This window comes from Carassius carassius, chromosome 30 (assembly GCF_963082965.1).
Source record: "Carassius carassius chromosome 30, fCarCar2.1, whole genome shotgun sequence".
Lineage (NCBI taxonomy): Eukaryota > Metazoa > Chordata > Actinopteri > Cypriniformes > Cyprinidae > Carassius > Carassius carassius.
The window spans coordinates 6322867-6336369 of NC_081784.1; the positions used below are offsets into that span (position 1 = coordinate 6322867).

At 36.8% G+C, this 13503-nt stretch overlaps 1 protein-coding gene across 6 annotated transcripts in view; it reads left to right on the forward strand.

Moving 5' to 3' along the window:
* The window catches only part of LOC132110475 (solute carrier family 35 member F3-like), a 51878-nt gene extending 40154 nt beyond the window's left edge, over positions 1-11724 (forward strand). For 5 of the 6 annotated variants that reach the window (XM_059517107.1, XM_059517109.1, XM_059517111.1 and 2 more), the window contains 6 exons: positions 2553-2895; positions 5593-5812; positions 7251-7376; positions 7867-8059; positions 8156-8245; positions 10380-11724. In XM_059517107.1, coding sequence (XP_059373090.1) covers positions 2553-2895; positions 5593-5812; positions 7251-7376; positions 7867-8059; positions 8156-8245; positions 10380-10618 — 1211 coding nt within the window. In that variant the 3' untranslated portion in view covers positions 10619-11724. The remainder of the gene's footprint in view (positions 1-2552; positions 2896-5592; positions 5813-7250; positions 7377-7866; positions 8060-8155; positions 8246-10379) is intronic. The other variant, XM_059517108.1, reaches the window with a different exon arrangement.
* The last annotated feature ends 1779 nt before the right edge of the window (positions 11725-13503 follow it).

Genomic DNA, 13503 nt, shown 5'->3' on the forward strand with positions numbered 1-13503 from the left:
GTGGTTCCTCTCAATAATAATAATAATAATTCCTCATATTTTACATTGGGTATTTATTTATTTATTTATTTTGTTTTCTAACACAGTGCAAATTTCTTTACAATTTCTGCCGAGCTTGTGTATTGAGTACTGTATTTGTGATCATGTGTCTCCAGAGATTTTTTATCCACATCATACTGATTATCAGTTCCCATGGTTACTACACACGTCCACTGCTTTCAGATAATTACCCACGTGTTAAATACGCACTGATAGAAGCAGTTCATTATGAGGGGACTGTGAAGTGGTGGTAGGTTTGAAAACATATACAGTTCTGCCAGAGTGCAGTGACAGTTTTGTATTCAAGGGCAGCTTCACACAACCTAATGCACACACCTTGAACAGTTTGCATTTCATGGGTCATTTATAGAGGTTTGAGATTGAGTCCCTTGAATAGTCTGACATGAAAAAATACTATAAAATAAAAAGTATTGCTTATGTTTGGCATTAGACTAAAATGTAAGGTTGAACTGAGCAGAGAAGAACTATCTTTGGGAGTAAAACATACTGTTCATTTAGTGCGGTGTATGATATGACAACAGCCTCCACAGCGATTGTGTGTGTAAATACAGATTAGTGTACTCTATAGTGTCAGTTTACACATACAACCTCATGTGGGTGGTGTTATTTTACTGTGGGTTATTTGATTCCTTCTGAATGGAAACTGTAGCTTCTGTCAACAGAAACTGATCTATCGGTGATCATGCTGTTAGTGTTGAGCTCTGGATGTTGAAGGCTTCTCTAGGCACATCTCTAGGGGTGCAGGTACATGAAGGCTAAGAGTTTGGTGGACTGATGAACTATGAAAAAAAAACAGGGCTCTCTGCAGAAACAGATAATCTTACATAACACCAGCAAATTATTGAGTTCGTTCAAAGAATCTCTTTGGGATATGGATTCTAATAAAGCTTCTGTACTTTGGGAGAAAGCATTATTATGATCTCTTAAACTACCTAAATTCCTAGTTTATGCTATAATACAATGTTGTTTCATTATATAATTCTTGTGTTTTAGCAGGTGCTATCCTCTTACAGTCTTCACTTAGGATCTGTCTGTGTGGAATGTCTTCTAGGCTGTTGAGGGTGTCAAGAGAAAATCAACTTTCACTTTGAATCACTTGCTAGATTGTGATATTATTAGGCATGCGCATGGATATGATGATCGAGCTCTCTATGTCTTTCATTTGAAATGGTACTCTGCTAGTGTCTGCTATGCCATGTGTCTTTAAAAGTCTAGAAAATTAGAATGATCTACTGTTAAGAGACCAGTTAATTAATATTAGATAGTATGTAATATATGCAATGGAAATCTATGTTAGGAAAGATTTCTATTTCAAATAAAGGCTGTTCTTTTAAGCTTTCTAAAAAAGTATCACTGTTTCCACAAAAATATAAAGCAGCACTGTTTTCGACTTTAATAATGGTTCATGAGCTGCAAATCAGCATATTAGAATGATTTCTGAAGAATCATGTGACACTGAAGACTGCAGTAATGATGCTGATTATTCAGCTTTACAGGAATATATTACATTTTAAAATACACTAAGTGTATACTTTCTTGTAAATAGCCTTGTAAATAAAAGAATCATCTATCGTTACTTATTGTGTTTCATAGAGTACTCAGATGTTCCAGCGCTAAGGATGCACTTTTTTCTCTTTATGGAAAAACAGATTGAATCCTCCACCAGGCGCAGGCAGGGTAATTACTGCACTAATTACTGAATAGATGAAGGGCTGTTAAGAGCCATTAAGAGCATTTATGTATGGATGGTGGGCTTGAGGTGTGCTTATCAGATCTGATCAATAGCACTGCAGTTCTTGAGAGACTCCAGACAGATTCCATTCAAAGTTTCTTTATTATAAAATAATAAAATGAGTAAACCATGCTATTGATTTCCTTTTGGATGTTTTAGGAAACGCTGGTGAGAAAGTGATGCGTCACCTTTGGTGAGAGGCATTGAATTAGACATCTATCATGTCAATTGAGGCTGAAAAACGCATGTAGTACTGGAACATGTTTTAAACATGTTTAAATGTTTGAGGTCAGTACATAAACATAATAATAATAATAATAATAATACTTTTATTCAGCAGGATGCATTAAACTGATGAAAATTGACAGCAAAGACAATTATAATGTTACAAAAAATTTATTTCAAATAAATGCTGTTATTTCAAACTTTCTGTTCAACGAAGAAACCTGAATTTTTATTTTTTTTTTATATTTATTTTACATATGTATTTATATTAAAGAAATTAAAAAATATATTTTGTACAAGAAGTTGTAAATACTGCATCCAAATGTGTACTGCATCACTGAAAACTTGCACTGCACAGAGTAGTGATAGGGCAATCCTACTGCTGTTTTATGGCACTTAATATATCTAAAGGGAGTATTTTTGACAGTGTCAAGTGATTTGATTGTCCGTTCATTGTTTTCTCAAAACCATAATAAAAAATGTGAATAAAACAGCTCATAAATCAGCAACTGATATCAATTTTGTTTGCTTGTAGGGGAGGACCGGCCGAGGGAGAACGCCATGGGCAACGCAGATGGACAGGCGATGGTGGGCGGAGCAGGGGTGGAGTCAGGGGCAGGAAGGCAGCGATTACACTGCTGTGTTCGAGTCACAGCCGTTCAAGTGCGAAAAGCAATATGGGGCGTGGCCATGGTGATGTGCGTGTGCTCATCATGGGCAGGCTCCACCCAGCTGGCCAAGCTGACCTTCAAACAGTACGACGCACCGTTCACTCTCACATGGTTCACCACCACTTGGAACTGCCTCTTCTTCCCTCTGTATTACATTGGCCACCTGTGCAAGAGTCCTGAGAGACAGACACCAAAACAGAGGTTTAGGTAAGAATCTGGTCCTGTGGGATTGTGTTTATCCAGCAATGCACTCTGGGATTGCCTTGGTGAAGAATATGCAGCTTATTAGGTTCTGGAGCAGAGCAAAACTGTGGTGTACAAAGGCTCCAAAAATGAAAAAAATAAAAATACACCAAAGGAAGTGTATTTTTACTGAATTCCCAATTTAAAGACAATGTCTAAAATGAAGGGAATAACAATCCTGAGGAAATAAGCAACTCCGGAAAATGGGCAAAATGAAACATTTAAACAAAATATCATTCATACTTCTGAGGAACAAACTCAAACTCAGTCTAGCCAAAGGACCAAAGACATGCTCTGACTGAAACACGAATCACATACAGTATATAGACCTGAGCATGATTCTACCAAAAACACAATGAAGATACAAATTAAATACCCTCTTTTAATAATGAAATTTAAACCTGGAAAAAATTACAAATAATACTCATAATGAAACTAACATGCAATTAAATCACTGGAACTTCTAAACATAGATGTGAACAGGTGAATGCAAACAAGACCGTTTCTTAAATAAAATGGTTTCATTTCCTGTAGAGACAGCATATACTGTATGGAAGCTATGCTTAATTTCTCTGTTGGCCTGATTTTATACTGGAAGTGCTACAATAACTCTTGTGAGTCCGGGACACTGAAGATTGCAAAATATCTTTGAACTGATCTGTGCAGACAGTCATATATTTGTCAAGCACAGAAAACGATGGGTGGAAAATGCCATGTGACACCACAAGCATTTTGAGATTTGAGAAATGGTTTATTTTCACTTATCGATGGCTTAGAAGCTAACAGACATGGGATCTTCAAAATACTATACTATATGTCACATAAGAACACAATTCAAGCACTCTTCCACTCTCAATACCCATGGCTGAAGTGCCCTTGAGCAAGGCACTGAACCCCCAGTTGCTCCCTGGGTGCTGGATATATAGCTGCCCACTGCTCCGGATGTGTGTTCACGGTGTGTTCACTTCTCACTGCTGTGTGTGTGCACTTGGATGGGTTAAATGCAGAACACCAATTCTGAGTATGGGTTACCATACTTGGCAAATGTCATGACTTTCACTTCTTACTCATTTTGAGCCAGACATCCAAATATTTGAGCTTTTTTTATACACTACCATTCTACAATTTCTTATGCTCACAAAGCCGGCAAATAAATGATACATGATGCTATGAAATCTTAATATTGTAAAATATTGTCACATTTTTTGTATTATTATAATTTTTTTTCAGTTTTTCAGTGTCATATGTTCCTTTAGAAATCATTCTAACACTGATGCTGTGCTCAAGAAACATTTCTTGTTATCATTATTGGAAACAGTTGTGCTGCTTAATATTTTTGTGGAAATGTATTTAACCCACTCACCACTGTTATGGCTTAAATGTATAAATACCTAGGAGAAACTCTGAATTAAGAATAACCTGATGAAAGCCACATCCCAAATTTATCATGTAAAATAAATTACCAACCACGTAAGCGGTAATCTTTAGTTACAAAACCCCAGATCTCAAATTATAAAAGTGTTTTAGAGGATGTGACTATAAATGTGATTACAAATTCCAATGTAAATCCACAAACATGGCTCTGCACATTAACTTTTTTATTTTTTTCCTAAGGAAAACCACAAGAATTGAACTGAATTTATCAAACTCAAACTTTTCTGCCTTGTTTCTTTTCTTCTTTTGAAATAATTCAAGCAAATCAGCAATTCAAATCATCATAGGTCAAATCACCACAATTGCAACCCAAACACTATAATTCAAATAAATGTCTAACCCCCCGAAATATATGTAGAGAGATCATATTGAGTATTTACATGGGGAAATTCTAAAGACAATATGCAACAATGAAGAAAAACAGAAAATCCCATGTTCATTAGCACAGTCCATGAACAATCCCACAAAAATGATAAATTTGATTACTGGACCAGACAAATCCTCTGTCCCGGGATGCAGACAGGCCTGATCAACAGCATAGCCTCTCTGCATCATCTTCTCATGCTGCATGCACACGCTCACTTTGAGTTCACACAACTCTCAAATTTAAGCTCCATTTACGAGCTCAGTCTCGTAACATTAATTCCTTTTCATACAGTATTTATATGTCCACAAGCAAAAATCTCCTCTTTTTAGGCACCTATTTTAGCACCCAAAGCCCTGCTTACTTTTTCTGTAAAACCCCTCTTCTAGAACTCTAGGGGTCACATTAAAAACATCGAATTGGTCCACAGAAACATTTTTATTAAAGAAACAAAATAAATTTTCTGTTTGTTCACTTTCAACTATCAAAACCTTTGTAAATATGAAATAGCTACAACGAAAATGTAAATAACGCTTTCCATATGAACAGGTGTGAGTGATTCCGAAATATGAATCCATATAAATTTCTATATAGAAATACAGAAATGAGAAAACCTTAAATTAGAAAACACTTTTAAGGTTGACAGCAACACTCCTAGTAGTAGACCCAAACTTGAAAGTGACTCTACAACCGTCATTTTTGATCAATTTAATTCATCCTTGCTGAATGAAAGTGTTTATTTCTTTAAACAATAAATGCACTGACCCCATAGTTTTGAATGGTGGTGTACATAAAGCAAATCAAATGTGCATTATGTGCAGTGGACAGTTAATTAACACTGATTTATCTCTGTGGTATTTCAGAGAGTGCTGTCGGTTCTTCGGGGACGATGGACTGACGGCGAAGGTGTTCCTTACTAAATTGGCCCCTTTCGGCCTGCTGTGGATTATGACAAACTACCTGTACCTTCAGGCTCTGAGAAAGATCAACAGCACAGATGTATCAGCCCTCTTCTGCTGTAACAAAGCCTTTGTCTTTCTCCTGTCCTGGATCGTACTGCGGGATCGCTTCATGGGTGTCAGGGTGAGTGGATGGATGGATCATTGGATAGATGGATGAAATTCTAAAAGATTTTATTTGACATGAGTGTTGCTAAGAGAGTGGATGGATGGATAGATATCCAATGTTGTTTTCTCTGGATATCTTCTGCTGTTTTATCCCATGAGTCAGCAGTACTATCACAATACAATCCTTTGCTTTTACAACCTTTTCCTGTCTTCTTCCTTTGTGCCCCTCCTTTCTCATATTTCCTGTTTTTTTCTCGAATCAAAGGAACTAAAGTGCTGTGTAACATTTCCTTTGTCTCTATGTGTTCCCGTTCTTCCATCTCTCTCTAACACACACATACGCACACACAAACACACACACACACACACAGGCACTGCAGTGCAGATTTTGGTGAGTCAGGGTGTTTGGACGTTCATGGCGCAGTAGAAGTTAAGCTGGTTTCCATTTATAGAAAACACAATTTCTTATTTCTCGCTTGATGTAATTTTATTAATAAGATTCGGGAGGAGCGCGTCAGATACTTAGCCTAACCAACACAGGTGGACCATAATCAAGTAATCAATCCCATAGTATAAATATCGCTGACTTACCTCTATCCATTGACGGTTTATCAGCATCCCTCCTCCACCCCATCTCCTCACTTCAAGTTCACTTTATAAATAGACGGGGAAGGGGGGGTACTCTAGGTTCGGGCCATTCCCGAGCTCGGAGCCCTTCCCCGGACAGCACGCCAAATACGCATTCCATACCTCAGCTAATTATATGTAAGCGTGAACTATTGAATGATATTTATGGTGAAATATGCCCTGAACAGGTTCCATATTTACCCATGTTTATTTCTAAGTTCTCCTGGAAAGATGATAGTAATACGAATATTGCGACATCCATGAGAATGCAAAAATGACAATATTTCAACAGTCTTTCAAACAAAGGAGATAAGAGTGAGAGTCGGACCAAAACAAAACAAAAGGCAGAGCAGGAAAAGAGCGTTAGAGGAAAGCTGTTCAGAGGGCTGCTGGGTGAGAGTAATCAGTCTTTCTGATGTCCTCATAATGTTTCTGTACTGCACTCAATTCAGCTACACTCTGGAAACATTTTTCATTTGGATTCACAGACACACACACTGCGTATGAAGCAGGCCTGTTCCATCATATATAATGCCAGAGTAATACTTCCTTGAACTCTAATATCTATATATATATATATATAGATATTAGATATTAGATATATATATTGATCATTTTGCCCTAGTTACACGATTTCTGCTTCAAATCACATTTTGCACCAACCTTCTCTATAATTTTTATATATTTATTAATTAATTCTTTAAATGTTGCATTCATTCTTTTAGATGTTTTAGCTATTGAAATAGACATTGTAGTCTACAGGCCATCTTTGCGCTATTTGACGTAACAGTGTGATGCCGGTGACCTTTATTTTGTTCTTTTATAAGATTGTTGCTGCCATTGTGGCCATCGCTGGAATCGTGATGCTGACCTATGCTGATGGCTTTCACAGTCACTCTGTTATCGGCATAACGCTTGTAGTGGCCTCTGCATCTGCCTCTGCCCTTTATAAGGTAATCCCGCATCAACAGTCATGACTCTTTTGTTATTCATCAAATGTTTTTCTGTTCAGTCCTGTAATTTGGGGTTTGTGTGTCATTGAAACTATACTTTTCAATAACTGCATCTCTTTACACATATATATTTATATATATCCTGTCCAATGTTGCCTTGAATCTATAGTTTGCTAATCTAAAAGCTAAAGTATTTTATGGACAGTCACGCTGGCCATTACAACAGAACTCAACTACACTACAGGTTTTAAAAATGCCCCAAATTATATAGTTAAACTTGTTTTGGACACAAAATCAATGAGAATATCAAGCATATAGACTTACATTTAAATAAAACTAATTTTACAAAATAGAATAAGTAAAATATGAATATTGTGATAATTCCATGTGGATTAGGCCATTGAAATTAACCATCTGAATGAACCTATTCACCAAAAAGAAAAAATAATAATCATTCTGACCTGACCTAGTCTTGTTTTTCATTCTTCAGGTGCTCTTCAAGCTTGTCTTGGGCAGCGCCAAGTTTGGAGAGGCGGCTCTGTTTCTGACCATTGTCGGAGGTGCAAACTTTGTATTATTGAGCTTTGTGCCAGTTATACTGTACTTCACACATGTTGAGTACTTCACTTCCATAGCTGATCTTCCCTGGGCCTACCTGTGTGGAGTAGCTGGACTCTTACTAGGTAGATAAAATACTGACAGAAAACAGTATATATATATATATACATACATACACAATTATGTCTGACATTTACTGTGCATTTTTTCTTCATTTACAGCATTCAATATTCTGGTGAATTTTGGCATTGCCATTACATACCCTACACTCATTTCACTTGGCATTGTGCTGAGTGTCCCAGTAAATGCAGGTGAGGTCATTTTCAAAGTATTTTTTTTTGTGCCACTGACTATATATATGTGTATATATATATATATATATATATATATATATATATATATATATATATATATATATATATATATATAGTAGATCTATTTGACCAAAACATTTTAAATTATGCCATTAATTACTCAACCTCATGTTGTTCCGAACCCATTAGACCTTTCGTTCATCTTCAGAACACAAATTAAGATATTTTTGGTGAAATCTGAGAGCTTGCATTGTGGTACTCTCATGAATGGCAGCGGATGCTGACAAGGAAGTGAAGAACCACTGATGTCACATGGACTATTTTAACAATGTCTTTACTTCCTTTCTAGGCCTTGGAATGTTTCAGTTGCATTACTGTCTATGCAGGGTCAAAAAGCTCTCGGATTTCATCAAAAATATCTTAATTTGTGTTCTGATGATGAACGAAGGTTTGGTGAAGGTTTGGAACGACATGAGGGTAATGATGGGATTTTCATTTTTTGTTGAACTAACCCTTTAATATAGGCATTATATTACACTCATAGCTCATTGTATAATGAATAATATAATATTATTATAATTAGTATAATATGTAGGATTTAAAAGGTTTATGTTAAAAATAATTTTATTTAAGGAGAAAATGAAAAAGATTCTAACTTTTGGAAACCTGTTTTTGAAGCAAAAAGGGGACAGTCATTGTAACTTCATCTAGACAGTTTGTGGTGGATGTTAGTGGCTCTTAAAGGGCTAGTTCATCGAAAAATCATAATTATGTCATTAATAGCTCACCCTCATGTCGTTCCAAACCTGTGAGACCTCAGTTTATATTTGGAACACAGTTTAAGATATTTTAGATTTAGTCCGAGAGCTCTCAGTCCCTCCATTGAAACTGTGTGTACGGTCTACTGTCCATGTCCAGAAAGGTAAGAAAAACATCATCAAAGTAGTCCATGTGACATCAGAGAGTCAGTTAGAATTTTTTGAAGCATCAAAAAAAATTTTGGTCCAAAAAAAACAAAGACTACGACTTTATTCATCATTGTCTTCTCTTCCGTGTCTGTTGTGAGAGAGAGTTCAAAACAAAGCAGTTTGTCATATCCGGTTTGTGAACGAATCATTCGATGTAACCGGATCTTTTTGAACCAGTTCGCCAAATCGAACTGAGTCATCTTAAACGGTTCGTGCCTCCAATACGCATTAATCCACAAATGACTTAAGCTGTTAACTTTTTTAATGTGGCTGACACTCCCTTTGAGTTAAAACAAACCAATATCCCGGAGTAATTCATGTACTCAAACAGTACACTTACTGAACTGCTGTGAAGAGAGAACTGAAGATGAACACCGAGTCGAGCCAGATAATGACTAGTTCACAAGTCAAGAACCGTTTCTGTCAGACGTGAATCGAACTGTCCGAAAGAACTACTGGTGATCCGAAAACCGATGCAACCGGTTCTTGACTCGTGAACAAGTCAATGTTTCGTTCATTATCTGGCTTGGCTCGGTGTTCATTTTCAGTTCTCTCTTCACAGTAGTTCAGTCAGTGTACTGTTTGAGTAAATGAATTACTCCGGGATATTGGTTTGTTTGAACTCAGAGGGAGTGTCAGCCACATTAAAAAAGGTAACATCTTAAGTCATTTTTTGGATTAATGCATATTGGAGACGCGAACAGTTTCAAACGATTCAGTTCGATTTGGTGAACTGGTTCAAAAAGATCTGGTTACATCGAATGATTCGTTCGTGAACCAGATATCACAAACTGCTTTGTTTTGAACTCTCTCACAACAGACATGGAAGAGAAGACAATGATGAATTAAGTCGTAGTTTTTGCTATTTTTGGACCAAAATGTATTTTCGATGCTTCAAAAAATTCTAACTGACCCTCTGATGTCACATGGACTACTTTGATGATGTTTTTTCTTACCTTTCTGGACATGGACAGTATACCATGCACACAGTTTCAATGGAGGGACTGAGAGCTCTCAGACTAAATCTAAAATATCTTAAACTGTGTTCCGAAGATAAACGGAGGTCTCACGGGTTTGGAACGACATGTGGGTGATTTATTAATAACACAATTATGATTTTTCGATGAACTAACCATTTAATGTGTGTATGGTTGGTGTTGCAGTGGTGGACCTGTACACCTGTGATATCCACTTCAACACAGTGCGACTCATCGCTGTGTTCATCATCTGTCTGGGCTTCCTGATGCTGCTGTTACCAGAAGACTGGGATCAGTGTTTGATTGAGCTCGGCACCAAACTCAGAAAGCGGGAACAGCCTGCTGAGACGGCTGAGACTGGAACCAGTTCAGGACTCAATTGGACCCGACGAGCCAGGACCTCCATGTCCACGTTTTCCCACTGACACGCACTCACCTTCTGCCATACAGTGACTGAATGATGCTAGGACAAGCATTCATTCATAACATTTCTCAGTCAACGAGGTTCCATAGACCATAATGTACCATAATGCACATTATATCAAAAACTGTCTGAAAGCATTTTTTGCAGTTTTCCCAACTGTAAGTGGATTTGAACAATGATTTAGGTCTTTATTTGAAACTCAAGAGCAGTGGTCTCAAACTACTGATCCATGGGTTTATAGGGGAAGTCGTGGCCTAATGGTTGGAGAGTTGGACTTGTAATCCATAGGTTGTGAATTCGAGTCTTGGGCCAGTAGGGATTGTAGGTGTGGGGAGTTAATGTACAGCGCTCTCTCTACTTTCAATACCAGGACTGAAGTGCCCTTGAGCAAGGCACTGAACCCCCAAATGCTCCCTGGGCGCTGCAGTGTGTGTGCAGTGTGACTTTGTCACTTTCACCTTCAAATTTGACCCATGAATTGAATCATTAAGTGTTAATAGGCCATCCTTAAATCCAGCCCAGCTTTCATTTTTTACACTTTATTTAAAAAGATGTTAACTTTAATGTAATAATATTTCAATTTTATTTTATATACTGTTGTAATTTAATGTAAATTATGTATTATAATTTATTTTTATATATTTATTATTCTCCACATGGCTTTTATAGGCCTAAAACTTGAATGTAAAATAACAGAAAAGTAAGAAAACTTTGGATTACATGCATCTATGTAAGACTAGATGGCTATTATTACAATCAGTGGAGTGGTTTACACTGGGAGCACTTGTTGTGGTATCTTCAGTGGATGGAAGATTCTATTTTTTATGCACTAGACTAGAGCTACTCCAACCTTTTTATTTTGCCTGATATATATAAAAATATTTTAATATATATGTAGACTGATTGCTATCTAAGTCTTTTTATATTGAAAAATGTCTGATTGTTACGTCAAGGCCAGGTTGTGTTATTTCCAATCTTTTTAATGGCACTGCTACCTGCCTCTGCAAGGAGGAAATTGCAGTTGCAGTAATGCAATTGCAGGCATCATTACTCCACTAACCATGAGCATCATGCTACAGGTATAGGTATGAAGGAAAGATGTATCCATGCCTCCAAGAGACCCACATAACCAATGTCTCCACAATAAAGATTAGTTTCTGGTCTTGAGATTGTTTAACTTCTCTTCGGAGCTCAGAGAATCACATCTGTGACTTTACAGCTTACATTGTGTCTCTCACTGGCACAAATCACTGCGAGTGCCCATTAGAACATGTGCCATACATTAATATAGACATTAAGAACTGCTACTTGTGCCGTCTTCTTGCACAACAAAGATCTACATTACAACAGGTGCATCTGAGGGATTTCCTCTCCAAGTCTGTGAATGAAGATGTTCTGGATAATTGCAATCTCGAAGGTCTGGGTGGAAGGGCGAACCAGGAATAGCATCAGAAGACCGTGGTGCTGAGGTTGGCTGGAATGCTGGTACAGTGCAAATGCCTCATACAAAGTTCTCCTAAAATATAAACAGAGATATTTGTGGGGTTAACAACAGCATCCAGATTGTTTATATTGAAGCTATGCTTTGTTTCCATCACATTTGTTTCTGAGTCACATGCTAACCACTGTGAGGACACTTCAAGGGCAGTACTGGCAACTCGAAAAGGCAATCTTCTGTGAGTTGTGTTAACATAAAGGCTGCCGTGAGCATCCTGTGAATGTATGACCATTTCTGAAAAGTGCACCCACACTATGTGCTTTTCAAAAAGTGGTGACTGGAACTGATACGCCACCTTTACATACACAAAACATCCATCATTTCATAAGCCTGTTTTTCTTGAACACTGCATTGCATTTTTTATCCTTACGGACTGTTCCTTTGGAAAGGAATTATTTCTACAGAAAAATGCATGCCGAAAATGCCAATAAATGCTAGATGATGGCTTCACTGGCTTTTCTTTGATTTGCAATAGGATCTCATCAGCACTGTCTCCCATTGTCATTGTTACAATAACAATAAATATAATAATGTATTCCTTTGGAATTACTGCTATAGCTATTATATTGATATTATTGTAAACCTTTGTAAGGAATGATTTTTACACTGAAACGCATTCTGATCACATTTGAGGAAAATGACAACACAAATAAATGAAAATTTCAATTTAATAGACTGCTTTGACTGTTTTACCACCTGCCTTGTAAAACTTCACATTTTCTTCTGTTTAAGAATATCAAAAAAGCTTATGATTGTTTGAATTAATAGATTGTTTGAACATGATTAATTCAAAGAGACCAACTGAATGGGTTCAAAAGAATTTGTAGAATAATGTTTAAGTAAATAGAAGATATGTTCAGACAAAATTTGATTGATGAGAAAAGCCAATTATGCATCAGGGAAGAAATAGATTTTTATTTTTTTTAGTACAAATCCATGTTCCAATCCATGTTTAAAGATGGTATAGGAGGAATAAAGAGGAACATTTTGGCAGCACTGAAAACACAAATGGGTCATCGGATTCATACACATGACTGACAGTACAAAGAAATGTGGTTACTGTAAAGCACTTATAATGGAAGAACATAGACCAGGCAGCAAATGTTGGCATGAGACTAACGTAACAGAAGCTCATCCTGACCTTGCCTGTTTAAAAGATATATGTGATCATATAATTTGTTGTCTTAAATGTCACAAACATTTAACATATGTAAAACCAAGTAGCTTTCACATGACAAGCCACAATAAACAGAAAGCAAACTGTAACCTCAAGTTCATCCACATAGTAAGAAGGCCCACCTAAAAGGAAAAAAAGAGAGAAAGCAAGTTAAAAAGTCAGATAAAAGCTAAAAATTAAAACAGGTTTTACTGAAAAATTCATATAAGTA